Raw genomic sequence first — 13,779 nt, 5'->3', positions numbered from 1 at the left:
AAAATCATAATCTTTATCATCGACGACATAATCATGGTGTCATCATCATCATCGCTGCCATACTGTATTCACCACCAGCATAACCATGATTTTATTATTATAATAATAATAATTATGCAAATGACAAAGTAAAAACTGGCGTCAAGTACGAAAATCTTGAATTGTCAGCAAATCTATGAGCGGCCATCATCAAGACGTATGCAATCATCATATTTAAAAAAAAAACTACACAGCAAGCAAATCAATTATTTGCAAATGTCTTTATTAAATTAATTTCTAATATCATGTACTTCTTTACAGTTGAATGAATAAAACTAATATATATATATATATTATAATAATATATAAACAAATACATAAATAATCATAATCACCATATATATAGGCCTATATATAATTGAGGTATTCTGTCAGATTTCTTTTTGTTTCTGTCTGCCGTACATACACGAGATTCCAACGTAATCGTGGATGGGTCTTTCCTCAATATGATCACCGTTAACTTGTTTATTCATTGGCATTATGACATTAAATGACATGTACCTATTCTAATATATTTAAGGAACGTTTTAAGCACAAACAGGCTATGTCCAAGGGACAAAAACTGTATTCACCTACATAGTACACAGCTATATGTTGATTGTAGTAGAAATGTTCGTCTACTTTTGACCACACTGTATACACCTCTATGCTATATTTATAGAACCTTTAGAAAACATGGAAATACACACACATTTACACACACTCACACACACACACACACACATATATATATATGTATATATGTGTGTGTGTGTGTGTGTGTGGGTGTGTCTGAGTGTGGCGGATCAAGGAAATGGAAATAGACAGGGCCGAGGGAGGGACTTTTACAGACATAGGGTCTAGACCCCTTCAATCCCACCATGTCAGGGCTGGGGAAAGAACATTTATGATTACGTCACTTCTAGATAGATGGCCGAAAATGGCACTCTCAAACCTAAATTCAATTATAATTTTCCTTATTTCTTCATTTTTAAAAATAATTTTCAACAATTCACGGGGCTGCCTCGCCCACCACCCCTTGAATCCGCCACTGTTATATATATATATATATATTTAAACCTAATCGCTAGCCGAGCAGTATTGTTTCTTTAGAAGGTACTGCCCATGATCGGGACTGCCACTGCCTATAGAATATAATATTTTATATCAGGCTTATATAGTGTATACTATGAATATAGCATTACCCATGATGATGGTCAGTTAGTAATTAAGCATTATCCATGATGATGGTCAGTCTTCTATGACTCAGGTTCATTGTTATCTATGCTACTGAACAGGAAAATTTTCATTCTTTATTTATTTCATCTGTTAGTTCCATTTGACTACCTAATATAACATGAATACAATTTCTGAAACACTATCTATTATGAGCTTGCATATAGTCTATTCCTAAAGAACCTTTAGAAACATGGAAGCATATAGTTATTATCTTATATAAAAACTACAAAAATATCATTGTCTTTGGATATACGTTTATCTTCTTTCTTCAAGTTGCATCTGCAAAGAAAACAAATTTTTTTTTCCCTTAAATTTGTACCTTCATGTACTTGTATTTCTTAATATCTACCAAACTTTCTATCTGAATATTCTGAAAGGGTGGTATACAGTGTATGTACGCATACATTATGTATAAGATATTACATTATATTATTATTATTAAAGTTCAGAAATACCTATAGTATTAGTTATAACGATTAATTGAATACAATTGTAACATAATAGAGAATGGTGGTGAGTGACTTAATGGAGTTATGATGGTGACATAAAATTATTGTGAATAATGATAGTGGTATAAGCATAGTACACAGGTACTAAAATAGCATAATTATGTTTTGATTATGATATAATATTATTATTAATAATATATTATTACACATTTTAACTGCTTTAAAATTGTTATAGTATAGCTATTTTGATTTTAGTGTTCTTTTATTTTTAGATTTTAGATAATATAGATCTTGTACACAGTTTCGATTGGTTTTATATTAGGTTTACTTATAATTTTTTTCAATATTTCAAATGTTTTATCCTTATTTTTGGTATAATTTGGCTCTTAACTATACACTCACCATTAATATTCAGAGTGGTGGTTTCGTACAAATCCTCTGTTTCTATACTCCTGTGGAAATGGAGTCACAGCATTAGACACATGAAAGTAGACCTACAGTACTCTATTAAATGACGGTTTTAAGAAAATCGTATTGTCGTAGTTTAGATAAAAACAGATGTCAACAAATGGTTCCACAGTATTTGTACCTGTCGAAATTGACTTCGACAATAAGCCTTCATTAGACAAATAGCATATGAAGATAAAACTATAGGCTACCCATTGTGTCCCTAGTGTGCTATACTGTCTGTTTTTGTGGGGAGACAGTGGCCATGGCTCTTAAAACAGACAGACGAGCCCAAACATAGAGACGGCATTGAGCTTTAGTTAGGGTCATGGAACAACGTTCCTGGTTGGGTTATTAATAATAATAATAATAATATTTATTTAAATATCACATTGACATTTTTAGTCCGACGACCTCGTTGGGTGATGCTTGTCTAACAGAAGGGGAATTTATTCTTGGACCCATACTGGTGCCATCCTATAGAGAGAGATCCAAAAATATTGATTATATTGCTTTCTTATCATTTTAGTATTTCTGGTATATAGGGTATAGAAGATAATAATGTGCACCAAGGTGGTTACCAGTTTTACAGTATTCTGCTAAATTTTGTAGGGTCATCCATAAATGGAAATGGCATACATCAGTTCACCTATGTATTAATAGATAATTGAAAAATTTAAGAATATTTATTTAGATACATACCAACTCCTCTTCCTCGCTTCCCGTTGCTATGTATGGCATTACAAAATCATTGTAGTATGCAGTTGGTAGACCATCAGATATGGTACTCATTCCTTCATTCTGTAATGTAGCAGAAATACAATTTTGTTCACATAATATCGTTTCTGTATTCCCATCTTATTGTTATGTGTTTTGCATAGATTTCTTTATTAATCATCATCGTCGCCGTCATAATCTTCGTCCGTCAGTCTTCATCTTCGTCATCATCATCATCATCATGTCTTCGTCATTGTCTTCTTCATCATCGTCTTTGTCAACATCATCGTCATAATCATCATCATCATCATCATTATTATCACCATCTTCATCTTCATTATTATTATTATCATTCATTTTCATTAACATCATTATAATTTTTTTATGTTAGCATTACTATTATTTTTATTATTATTACTACTGCAAATTTTGGTGAGTGATGCTTTTGCCCTACACGATGTGTTATCACTCCAATTCAATTATTTTACGTTAAACAACATCGATGTTGCTAATATTATTTTAATCATAAATATAATATCATTTATGTCATAATAAATAACATTATTATCATAATTTATATTATTATTTATTTGCTAAAAATATTGTTAAAGATTAATTGTATTGTTAAAAATATACTGCCTGCAAAAAAATTGTAAAATCCTCAATCAAAATTTAGAATAGCTCATTTATCAAATAGGTTATTAATTTCAAACTGAAACTGATAACAGGAAATATTTTTCTCTGATATACCGACTTTTACTACAAATATCCTTGAATTGATTACCAGCCATTTAAACAATGTGTACAACAAAATATCTAAATTCCACTTTTTTGCTATTTTTTCCTTGGAATTTCAAGTTGAAATTGAAGAAGTATCAAGAATCTCTTACTAAGTGTAATTTTGTTGGTTATATAAAATAGTCATTAGGAAAAAAGATACCACAGGAATGGTGATGGTTTCGCACAAATGCAATTTTATCAGGCCTGGTACCAATAGCCTAAAGTGGGCCCCGTTCTAAAAAGGAGCCGGTAATTATTTTCCTTCCCAGCTCAGTATTGTAGCCTACTATTATTATTATATGAAACATTCGAAGCAAGCTCACATCCATGTTCGGTGCATTCCTTATGACAGTAGCCATGTGGCGCATTCGACTTTCTTCACTATCACCCTCTGTTTCATCATAAAAGCTATCCACATCCTTGTACCGTCTGCTCAATGGATTATGAACAACCCTACTAGAATATATTCCCGGTGGTGTTGGATACTTAGAGAATGGCTTAGCATTGATCCGCCTTCTATAAACAGCAGCAACCATGATGCTTAGCATTATGAGCAAAATGACGAGGAATGCTGCAACTGATCCAACCACAATCGGAACAATCAAAGAGTCATCTAAAGTATGCAAATATAAACAATATATTAATAGTTGTAATTTATACAATGAAATTATGTAAATATACATCAAATTCTATGAAAGAAAGATTATGTGGTATAATTGTAGATTCATTGTTTTTGAATGTAAAACATTCGCAATGTTTACTGCTGAAAATAATGTATTTATAATATTATTATAAATTTATATACAAATTACATATAAATTAATGATTTAGCATTTTCATAATGTAATACTATATGATAGGAAATTTCCAGATTTTGGTTTTTCTGAAAGGATATAAATGAAAAACAAATTTTGGTAATATAAACATAATTCAGTTTGTATATCCCATGCAGTTATTATCAAGATATTTGCAAAAATTGACTCCAATTCTTACCATTCACAACACCTTAATAAATAGAGTACTATACTAAGAGCAGGAACAATTTAATGAATGAATAAATAAATGAATATAATTTATTACTAAAGAAATGAATGCATGTGCACCAAAAAGGAAATGAGAACATTTATTACGTATTTGAGGGATTCTGTAAAGCAAATTCAAATTAGAAAGTTGGCATGTATTGGTTTATCCAGTTAAATAATCATGAAACGGAGGTACTGTACGTGCCATATACAAGACCACTGTCATGATACAATATAAGACTACCTGACGGAATTACTAGTCTACTGCAAGATTTAGAAACGCAAGCACATAATGTAAAGACATTGTATAATTAAAACTTTCTATACTTTTATATCTAAAGGACTTTTCTTTGTATTCTTCAATGTCCTTACCTGTTACAATTTCTGTAACTGAAATAGTTGATGGATCAACAGTCAATGACACGCCTTCACTGCTAACTAAACCGTTTTCTGCTGCTATTTTCAATTTTTCTTCAACATCTAGAGCAGATACACTTGTGTCTGCAACAAACTGGACTTCTACATCAGCAATGATACTTCCTGGTGAAAATGCTAACACTCTACAGGTAGAGCTATTAATCGCAGCTTCGATCTAAGAAAATAAACATAAAGATAATGATAAAATGTTAGCAGGGAGGTTCCTCACCGTACCTTACAGTAATAGTCATACAGGTAATAATCATAACCATAATAACAATAACAACAATAACTAAGAGCAGTCACTCCATAAGGTGCATTAATCTCCCCTGTGCCTGTAAATGAGTGATTACATTACTCTCTTTTTATGGCCGAGAGTAAGTTCAAACAGAGAAAATCAAATTTTCATGAACTTGACCTTGTCTTTGACCTTTACGTTCCAACAATTGAATCTCTTTTTTAGCTTATTATGCACTATTCCCCTTAATTTTATGATGAACAGACAGACAGCGCAACAGACATTGCAGAGACCTGTACATCATGTACTGTACACATTTACCATTTATACACAAAAAACAATAACGTTTAAAAAACTGTAAAGTACATGCACGTAATGTCACGGTTCCTACTATGTTACACTTCACTTACAGCAGAGCATACATATCCTGAATACTTGATGAATCTGTCTGAAGTGTGATCATCGAGGTCATTAGAATAATCGACTTCAACTCCATCAATACTATCAATGGTTAGCGTGACTTGATAGGACACTATGGTAGAAAAGATCAATATAAACACAATTTTAATGACACGGTTTGCACTGAGTTCAAAACCAAAGGAATATGAATACCAATTTTCGTAAGAATACAATGTTTGTAGATTATAAATTCCTAAGGTGACTGCACAAATCTGGAAGAATCATACCTTAACCCAAGGGTGGGCAAAAAAATCGATCGGAGGGCCAAAGTGAATTTTTGATTTAACACCGAGGGCCGCACCCAAACCTTGATGTTCCAGTGAGCTTCCAAATACCTCCAAGCACTGCTTTCACATCACTTTATTTTTAGTTTTAATGTTACTTTTTACATATGATTGGTATGAGGCCGTAAAAAACAAGGTGTTTTCTAGCCATTTTTGATTGGCGGGCCGCAAACATAGGGTTTTAAATTGTTGCGGGCCGCAGAAAAAGCGCTGACGAGCTGCATGCGGCCCACTTTGCCCACCTGTGTCTTAACCCCATCCTTTTTTTGTATTCCTTTAACTTATTAATATTTGGCCGACAAATGCTTTTATAATATAAAGCATAATTTGTCTTTTAATTACCAAGAAGTTATTTTAGTAAACTCTATATTTGTATTCATCAATTCCTTTTGGAATGCATTTTATCTGTTGTTTTGCTGTAAGGCTAACGTCCTGTCCAGACTATCAAACTTTATTTGAAAAAACATGTGACATGCCTAAATATGGTCATGATGACATCACATCATGACCATATATAGGCACATCATGACCATATATAGGCACATCATGACTATATTATGGATATACAGCAGTTTTTGTCAAAGAAAATTTGATAATATGAACAGAACTAAAGCCTGGATTCCATAAGCTTGCTATACAGTCATAGTATTTGTTTTAACTGCAATAGTCACACTGCGTAGCTTGACAATCCTTGATTTAACCGAACAATCAGCGTTGCCGAAAGCTGTCGGAGATAACGTGCAGCGATTTTATAGAAACAGACTTTAGTCTACCCACATACAATGATGACGATTATATTCATTAACTATACCTGTTGCAGTTGTAGGTAAATTTGGAGCAGAAGTAATAACTACAGGTGTGTCTGTAGTGCCACCTGTATCATCAGTAGCATCTGCTGAACTGGCTGAACCTGTACCACTGGTTGCATCTGTAGACCTGGTTGTTGCATGTGTACCACCGGTTGCATCTGTAGACCTGGTTGTTGTGCCAGAATCACCGGTTGCATCTGTACTGGTTGCATCGGTTGTAGCAGGTGCAGTTGTCATAGTTCCTTCGTCAGCTGTAAGACATTTCATATAGTTTTACCACTGAGCTTTAAATAAATCAATCATAGCGATAAAACATGTTAATGTCATTACTCACGGTTTCTAATTGCCAAATGTCAATAATGAGGTCATATTTCACAGTAGGCCTACTTTTGCTATGTTTGATCTGGAGGTTACGACAAAATCAGCGTAATTTCATTCCTTTAGTTGGTTCTGTAAGCAGCCAATATCGATAATCTTCAGTTGGCAGTTATTTTTAAAAATAGAAGAGCCTAAATTATTTGTTTGATGTTTAAAAATTACACATTTCAAATTTTAAATATTTTATTTGATACTTTAAACAACCATAGATTATTATCCTGACCATAAACAGCAGCACTGAAGGTCTACTTTGTAAACACTTATCTGGAACTGATATAAGCCAAATTCTTAATGGAACCCTTACCCACAAAAAAATAACTGAATCGTCTAACCCAGGTGGTTCATCCAGGTAAGTATCTCACTCCTAAAACAATCAATCAATTCTGATAGAAATCAATTCTGATTTGTGTGATTATTTACTGGGTTTTAACTGGTTTGGGAGTGGTTTGGAACAGCAGTTCCTGGTTCCGCCTATAAACATGAGGTCGGCCGTGGGTAATAAAGTGAAGCTCTTAGAGGCTGTGTTGGCATGAAGCACTATCTAAGTCTAAACTCTGCATTACAATTTGAAAAGGAACTCATCATCATTATTATTATAAGGCATCCTAACTGAAGAATATGGATATTGCAACAGTTCGTCTTGACTATAGTGTGGAGCTTTTCTATACCTCTCTCGAAAAGTCCCACATTAGGAAAGGTTGGCAACAGGTGAAGTCAAGAATCTGTAAGCCTGCTAATTTACCTTAATATAGCCTAATCAACATTATTTTGTGGAAGCCCTTGTATGTAGAATGAGATACTTGAACGGGCGGCATAAAACTTAATTCAGTAGGATTCAAAATGACATTGCATATAACTACTGATTTTCTTTTTTGTAAAAGTAATAAATGTGAGTGGTGTATTTCTAACTAAAGAATTGGTACTGTAGGCCTATATATTAAAGCAATAACATTTAGTATCGAAAAAAACTGTCATAGTTAATAACATGATTAGTATGATGATCAAACAGGAACAATAGTAATAATAAACAATAGCAATATTACTGTAGTAATGATAAATTTGAATAAAAATTATTTATTTTTCATTCAGTTTAATAATACCCCATTCAGACTAGCATCGCATTGCGATCGGTTGTAGCAATTGCGACACCCAATCGCAAAGTAAAATCGTGTGTGAAAGCTCACCAGTAGTAGGCGATATGTAATCGATATCGCAATTGTTACCCGTTTCGATTGGGTGCTACAATCTTTATTACTCCCGATTACCACAGAATCTGATCGCAACAAATCATAATGAATTCCACAGGCACTGTTTGGCTGAGGTCAGGCAACATAGGCCTAGACACCGGAGGCCTAGGCCCTAGAATGTAAAGTTTGTTTGTGTTGGTCTGAATGCGTTCGTTGATTGTGATCGGGAGTAATCAGTTTTGGATTACCACTGATTACATCGCAACCGATTGCAAGAGAGTGTAGTCTGAATAGGGTATTAGTGTCATTACCATCGTAATAATACAATAATGGTGTACTAAATGTTAATGGTAATAAAAGTAATAATAGTTTTATAAAATTAATTAAAAAAATGTAAAAAGTTAATAATAACAATAATAATGTTAATAATAGCAATAAAATAGTGGCAGCAATAAAAATAGCATTAAAGCAATAATACTTAGTATCTAAACAACTGTCATAGTTAATAAAATTAGTATAATGGTCAAACAGGAACAAAAGCAATAATTAACATAGCAATACAGCAATATTACTGTAATTATAAATTTAAATAAAAAATTTTTTTTTCAAGCATTGTAACATTCAGTTTAATTATGATTTTTGAGGTAAAACCACTAGTTGAAGACAACCAATCAACCAGTGGTTTTACTTCAAAAACCATATTTTTACAGATGGTGTACCGGAAGTTTTATGATTTTGTTATTATACTCGCCATACAAACCTTCAGAAAATATTTTTTTATTGTTACTGTTAGTGTTACCACTACTACAATATTAATAAAGCTGCTACTGCGATACTGCTACTTCAAGTTCCACCGCCGCTGCTACTGCTACTATTATACGTCTAGTGCTACCTGTTAGTGTTCATATATTGTTACGATTACCTGTCGAACGTTGTGATGTGGTTGTATCCGTTATACGTGTTGTCACATCATCTGCTACTACTGTTGTGGTTGTATCTGTTATACGTGTTGTCACATCATCTGTTGCTACCGGTGTGGTTGTACCCGTTAAACGTGTTGTCACATCATCTGTTACTACCGGTGTGGTTGTATCCATTATATGCGTTGTCACATCATCTGTTACTACCGATGTGGTTGTACCCGCTATACGTGTTGTCACATCATCTGTTACTACCGGTGTGGTTGTATCCGTTATAAGTGTTGTCACATCATCTGTTACTACCGGTGTGGTTGTACCCGCTATACGTGTTGTCACATCATCTGTTACTACCGGTGTGGTTGTATCTGTTATACGTGTTGTCACATCATCTGTTGCTACCGGTGTGGTTGTACCCGTTAAACGTGTTGTCACATCATCTGTTACTACCGGTGTGGTTGTATCCGTTATATGCGTTGTCACATCATCTGTTACTACCGGTGTGGTTGTACCCGCTATATGTGTTGTCACATCATCTGTTACTACCGGTGTGGTTGTATCCGTTATACGTGTTGTCACATCATCTGTTACTACCGGTGTGATTGTACCTGTTATACGTGTTGTCACATCATCTGTTACTTCCGTTGTGACTGTATCTATTGTACCTGTCACATCTAAATATAATTTATTATTTTTTTAATTATCAACACTAAATTGTAATCGCAGAATGCACCAAATACAAAAAGAAACTAATTACTACAACACATGAAGGTTAACGTCTTGAATTAGGCATCAAAAGATAGAAGATATATCTTGTTCTTTTAATGAAATAAATAATTTGTCTACCAATTTCCAAAGTAGTCTACTAGTCGGCATATTGTTTGTCATCGATAGCATAGTAAGCAATCTTAAAGATTAGTTACTAGGTTTAACTTTTTATGAGTGGTTTGAAGCAGCGGTTGTTGTTCTGCTTCTATGTGGTCGGAGGTTCAATCCCTCGCTGTTCATTTCGCTTGTGCCCTTGGACAAGCTCCATCAAGGAGTAAATAATGGGTATGTCAACAGATTAGAAATAATTTGTGAATGAACACAACCAAATGTAAAAGAAACAAATGCAGGTCCAGCAACAGGAAATAGGAACATTTAGTAGGGATGTCTGGGATTCTGTAAGGCGAGATTAGCATTAGAAATTTGCCATGTATTGGTTCAGTTAAATAATCATGAAACCGAGATCTGTTTCATATGCAAATACCTTGACCACTGTCATGATATCATATACAAGACTGAATTACTAGTCTTTTGCAAGATTTAGAAACATAAACACATAAAGGAAAGAAAATTTATATTATTACAACTGTTTTATACTTTTATACTTGAAAATTGACCCAAAAATGCTAGGTATTCTACTGTGTCCTTACTCATTATATTTTCTGTAACTATAATACTTGATGGGTTAACAGTCAAATTGACACCGTCAGCAGTAACTAAACCATCAGCTGCAGCCGTTCGCAATTCTTCTTGAACATCTTGAGCAGATACATTTGTGTCTGCAATAAACTGGACTTGTGCATCAGCAATAATACTTCCTGATGAAAGTGCCATTACTTCACAGTTGATGTAGTCATCAAAAGCACTAAGGACAACATTAACCTAAGAAAATAAACATAATGATAATAATGATAAAGCAATGATGATATTAGCAGGGAGGAACCTCCCAGATATTAGTAATGGTAATATATAGTACAGTAATTATGATACGATACGATACTCTTTTATTTTTATTTTAACAACATGGCAAGAATGAAATTTGTGTTAATTGATCCGATAGGATATACATATAATAGATTATAGGTAAAAATAGATAAATATAATATCTAAAAGAACCATATGGGTGGGTGGAGTCTCAGGATCAAGAAGAGACTACCATGACCAACCAGTTAAAAATAAATGGAGACGGCGCTAAACTGAAGCTGAAAAAAAACCCCAGAAAATAACACCAAAAGGTCAAAAAAAAATCTGGGAGTCATAGAGACAACTGCTCCACTGCTGGTGGATCACAATGAGTTTGTAAATCACCCCACCCACTAATATGAGACATTGGAACATTTCTATTGTGAATTATAGTAGTATTAAATACATGTATGGAATTATGAACAAAAGATTATAATAAAATAGATAATCATAACCATAGTAACTAAAGCAGTCACTCTATAAAGTGCATACCTCCACCCTGTGCCTCAATGCCGAAAAATACACAGGCCAGGCAGGGGGAAAAACAAATTTCCATTGTCCTTTGGCTTTATCTTTCCATTTAATAATCTTTCTTTTTTTAGATTATTATGTACCATTTCCCTAAGTTTTATTGTGATTTATTTGGTAGTTATTGCATAATCTTGCTAACAGACAGACAGGGGAAACTTGGCGGAGGTAATAATATTAATAATAGTAATAACACCATAAGGCCCAAATATTTATCGCAGAGACCTGTACATCATATACTGTACACATTGACCATTTATACACAAACCAAAACTGTCCATGTACTGACGTAGTTTGTTCATATTCCCCACTAAGTTAAGCCGGACACTCACTGCATAGTACGACGAATCCACATTTGCTTCCGGCGAGCGGTAGACGACGCAACGCCGTCTGCTGATCTGAACGGATCCTCAATTAAAAGATGATCCGTTGGGTCCGCGTCTTTGTGTGCGTCACATTGCCGTCGCGTCGCCGTCACACGCAGTGAGTAACCGGCTTTACGCTTTACTTACAGCAGAGGATACATGCCCTGCAATTGTGATGAATCCATCTGAAGTTTGATTACCGAGGTCATTAGTATATTGAACTGGATCTTCATCAATACTGTCAATGGTTAGTGTGAGTGGATAGAACAAGGCAGACACTATAGTAAAAAAGATCAATATAAACACAATCTTAGTGACACGGTTTAAACAAAGTTCACAACCATCCAATTAGTACATTTATTTTTATATTACATTATTCTCTTCACATGACAAAAACATTACCAATATTATTCATTCAGGCAAGCTACAGTACAGGATTATCTGTAAATGTTTACAAGAAACCATGCAACTTAAGGTTTTCCAGTAATATTTTTCTCTTCTCAACTTACTATAATATTAGAGGAGTATAAAAGATTATTTTTTATTATTTAATTCGAAACGTAGGTTATCGTGATGTGTAAGTAACCGAAGACATTGTTATGACTAGAAATTTATACGGATTTAGAAGCTTATATAGGCTATGCATAAAAGATGAAATAACTAATTTCTGTCTACTCTTCTACAGTAGTCTACTTGTAGGCATATTGCTTGTCAACATAGTGATACCATCAGGGCAGATCCAGACATCCAAAAGGCGACCGATCGAGAGGCAACAATACATTAGTTTTCTAGATGCCCGGAAATAACTCCTGAGGCGTTTTGGCCGATCAGTACTTTTTTTCTTTTATGCTCTTTTATTTTATTTTCAGGGAGCCTAGCCCCGGAAAGGGCCAGGGCTAGGCTCTCCACCCCCCAAATCTCCCCTGACCATAAAAAGCAACATTGAAGGTCTACTTTGTAAACACTTATCTGGAACTGAATAAGCCAAATTCTTAATGGAACCCTTACCCACAAAAAAATAATTGAATCATCTAACCCAGGTGGTTCATCCAGGTAAGTATCTCACTCCTAAAACAATCAATCAATTCTGATTTGTGTGATTATTTACTGGGTTTTAACTGGTTTGGGAGTGGTTTGAACCAGCAGTTCCGGTTCCGCCTATAAACATGAGGTCGAAGTTTCAATCCTTCGCTGTTAATTTTGCTAGTTCCTTTGGTCAAGGCATTTACCTACGGATGCCTCCCTGCCCTGGAGTACAAGTGGGTATCTGGTAGGTTCAAAAACAAAATGTGCCTATTGCAAATGTAACATTATGGAATTTCCCCAGGAAGCTAAGTATTTGTTCCATTATGTGCTTGATCCAATGGCCGTGGGTAATAAAGTGAAGCTCTTAGAGGCTGTGTTGGCATGAAGCACTATCTAATTCTAAACTCTGCATTACAATTTGAAAAGGAACTCATCATTATTATTATAAGGCATCCTAACTGAAGAATATGGATATTGCAACAGTTCCTCCTGACTATAGTGTGGAGCTTTTCTATACCTCTCTCAAAAAGTCCCACATTAGGAAAGGTGGCAACAGGTGAAATCAAGAATCTGTAAGCCTGCTAATTTATCTTAATATATCCTAATCAACATTATTTTGTGGAAGCCCTTGTATGTAGAATGAGATACTTGAACGGGCGGCATAAAACTTAATTCAGTAGGATTCAAAATGACATTGCATATAACTACTGATTTTCTTTTTTGTAGAAGTAATAAATGTGAGTGGTGTATTTCTAACTAAAGAATTGG

General features: G+C 34.2%; 1 protein-coding gene across 3 annotated transcripts in view; it reads right to left on the bottom strand.

Annotated features, from left to right (window-relative positions):
• Positions 1–247: 247 nt before the first annotated feature.
• Positions 248–13,779, bottom strand: part of LOC117123818 (hyalin-like) — a 30,490-nt gene continuing 16,958 nt past the window's right edge. For 2 of the 3 annotated variants that reach the window (XM_033269841.1, XM_033269842.1), the window contains 10 exons: positions 12,133–12,263; positions 10,780–11,011; positions 9,367–10,035; positions 6,882–7,130; positions 5,738–5,859; positions 5,045–5,264; positions 3,974–4,263; positions 2,856–2,954; positions 2,109–2,158; positions 248–1,536 (listed from right to left, as the gene is read on the bottom strand). In XM_033269841.1, coding sequence (XP_033125732.1) covers positions 2,111–2,158; positions 2,856–2,954; positions 3,974–4,263; positions 5,045–5,264; positions 5,738–5,859; positions 6,882–7,130; positions 9,367–10,035; positions 10,780–11,011; positions 12,133–12,263 — 2,060 coding nt within the window. In that variant the 3' untranslated portion in view covers positions 248–1,536; positions 2,109–2,110. The remainder of the gene's footprint in view (positions 1,537–2,108; positions 2,159–2,855; positions 2,955–3,973; positions 4,264–5,044; positions 5,265–5,737; positions 5,860–6,881; positions 7,131–9,366; positions 10,036–10,779; positions 11,012–12,132; positions 12,264–13,779) is intronic. The other variant, XM_033269843.1, reaches the window with a different exon arrangement.

This window comes from Anneissia japonica, unplaced genomic scaffold, assembly GCF_011630105.1.
Source record: "Anneissia japonica isolate Jap-2015-1 unplaced genomic scaffold, ASM1163010v1 scaffold288191_len216021_cov166, whole genome shotgun sequence".
NCBI lineage: Eukaryota > Metazoa > Echinodermata > Crinoidea > Comatulida > Comatulidae > Anneissia > Anneissia japonica.
This window is presented reverse-complemented; position numbering and strand designations above follow the sequence as displayed.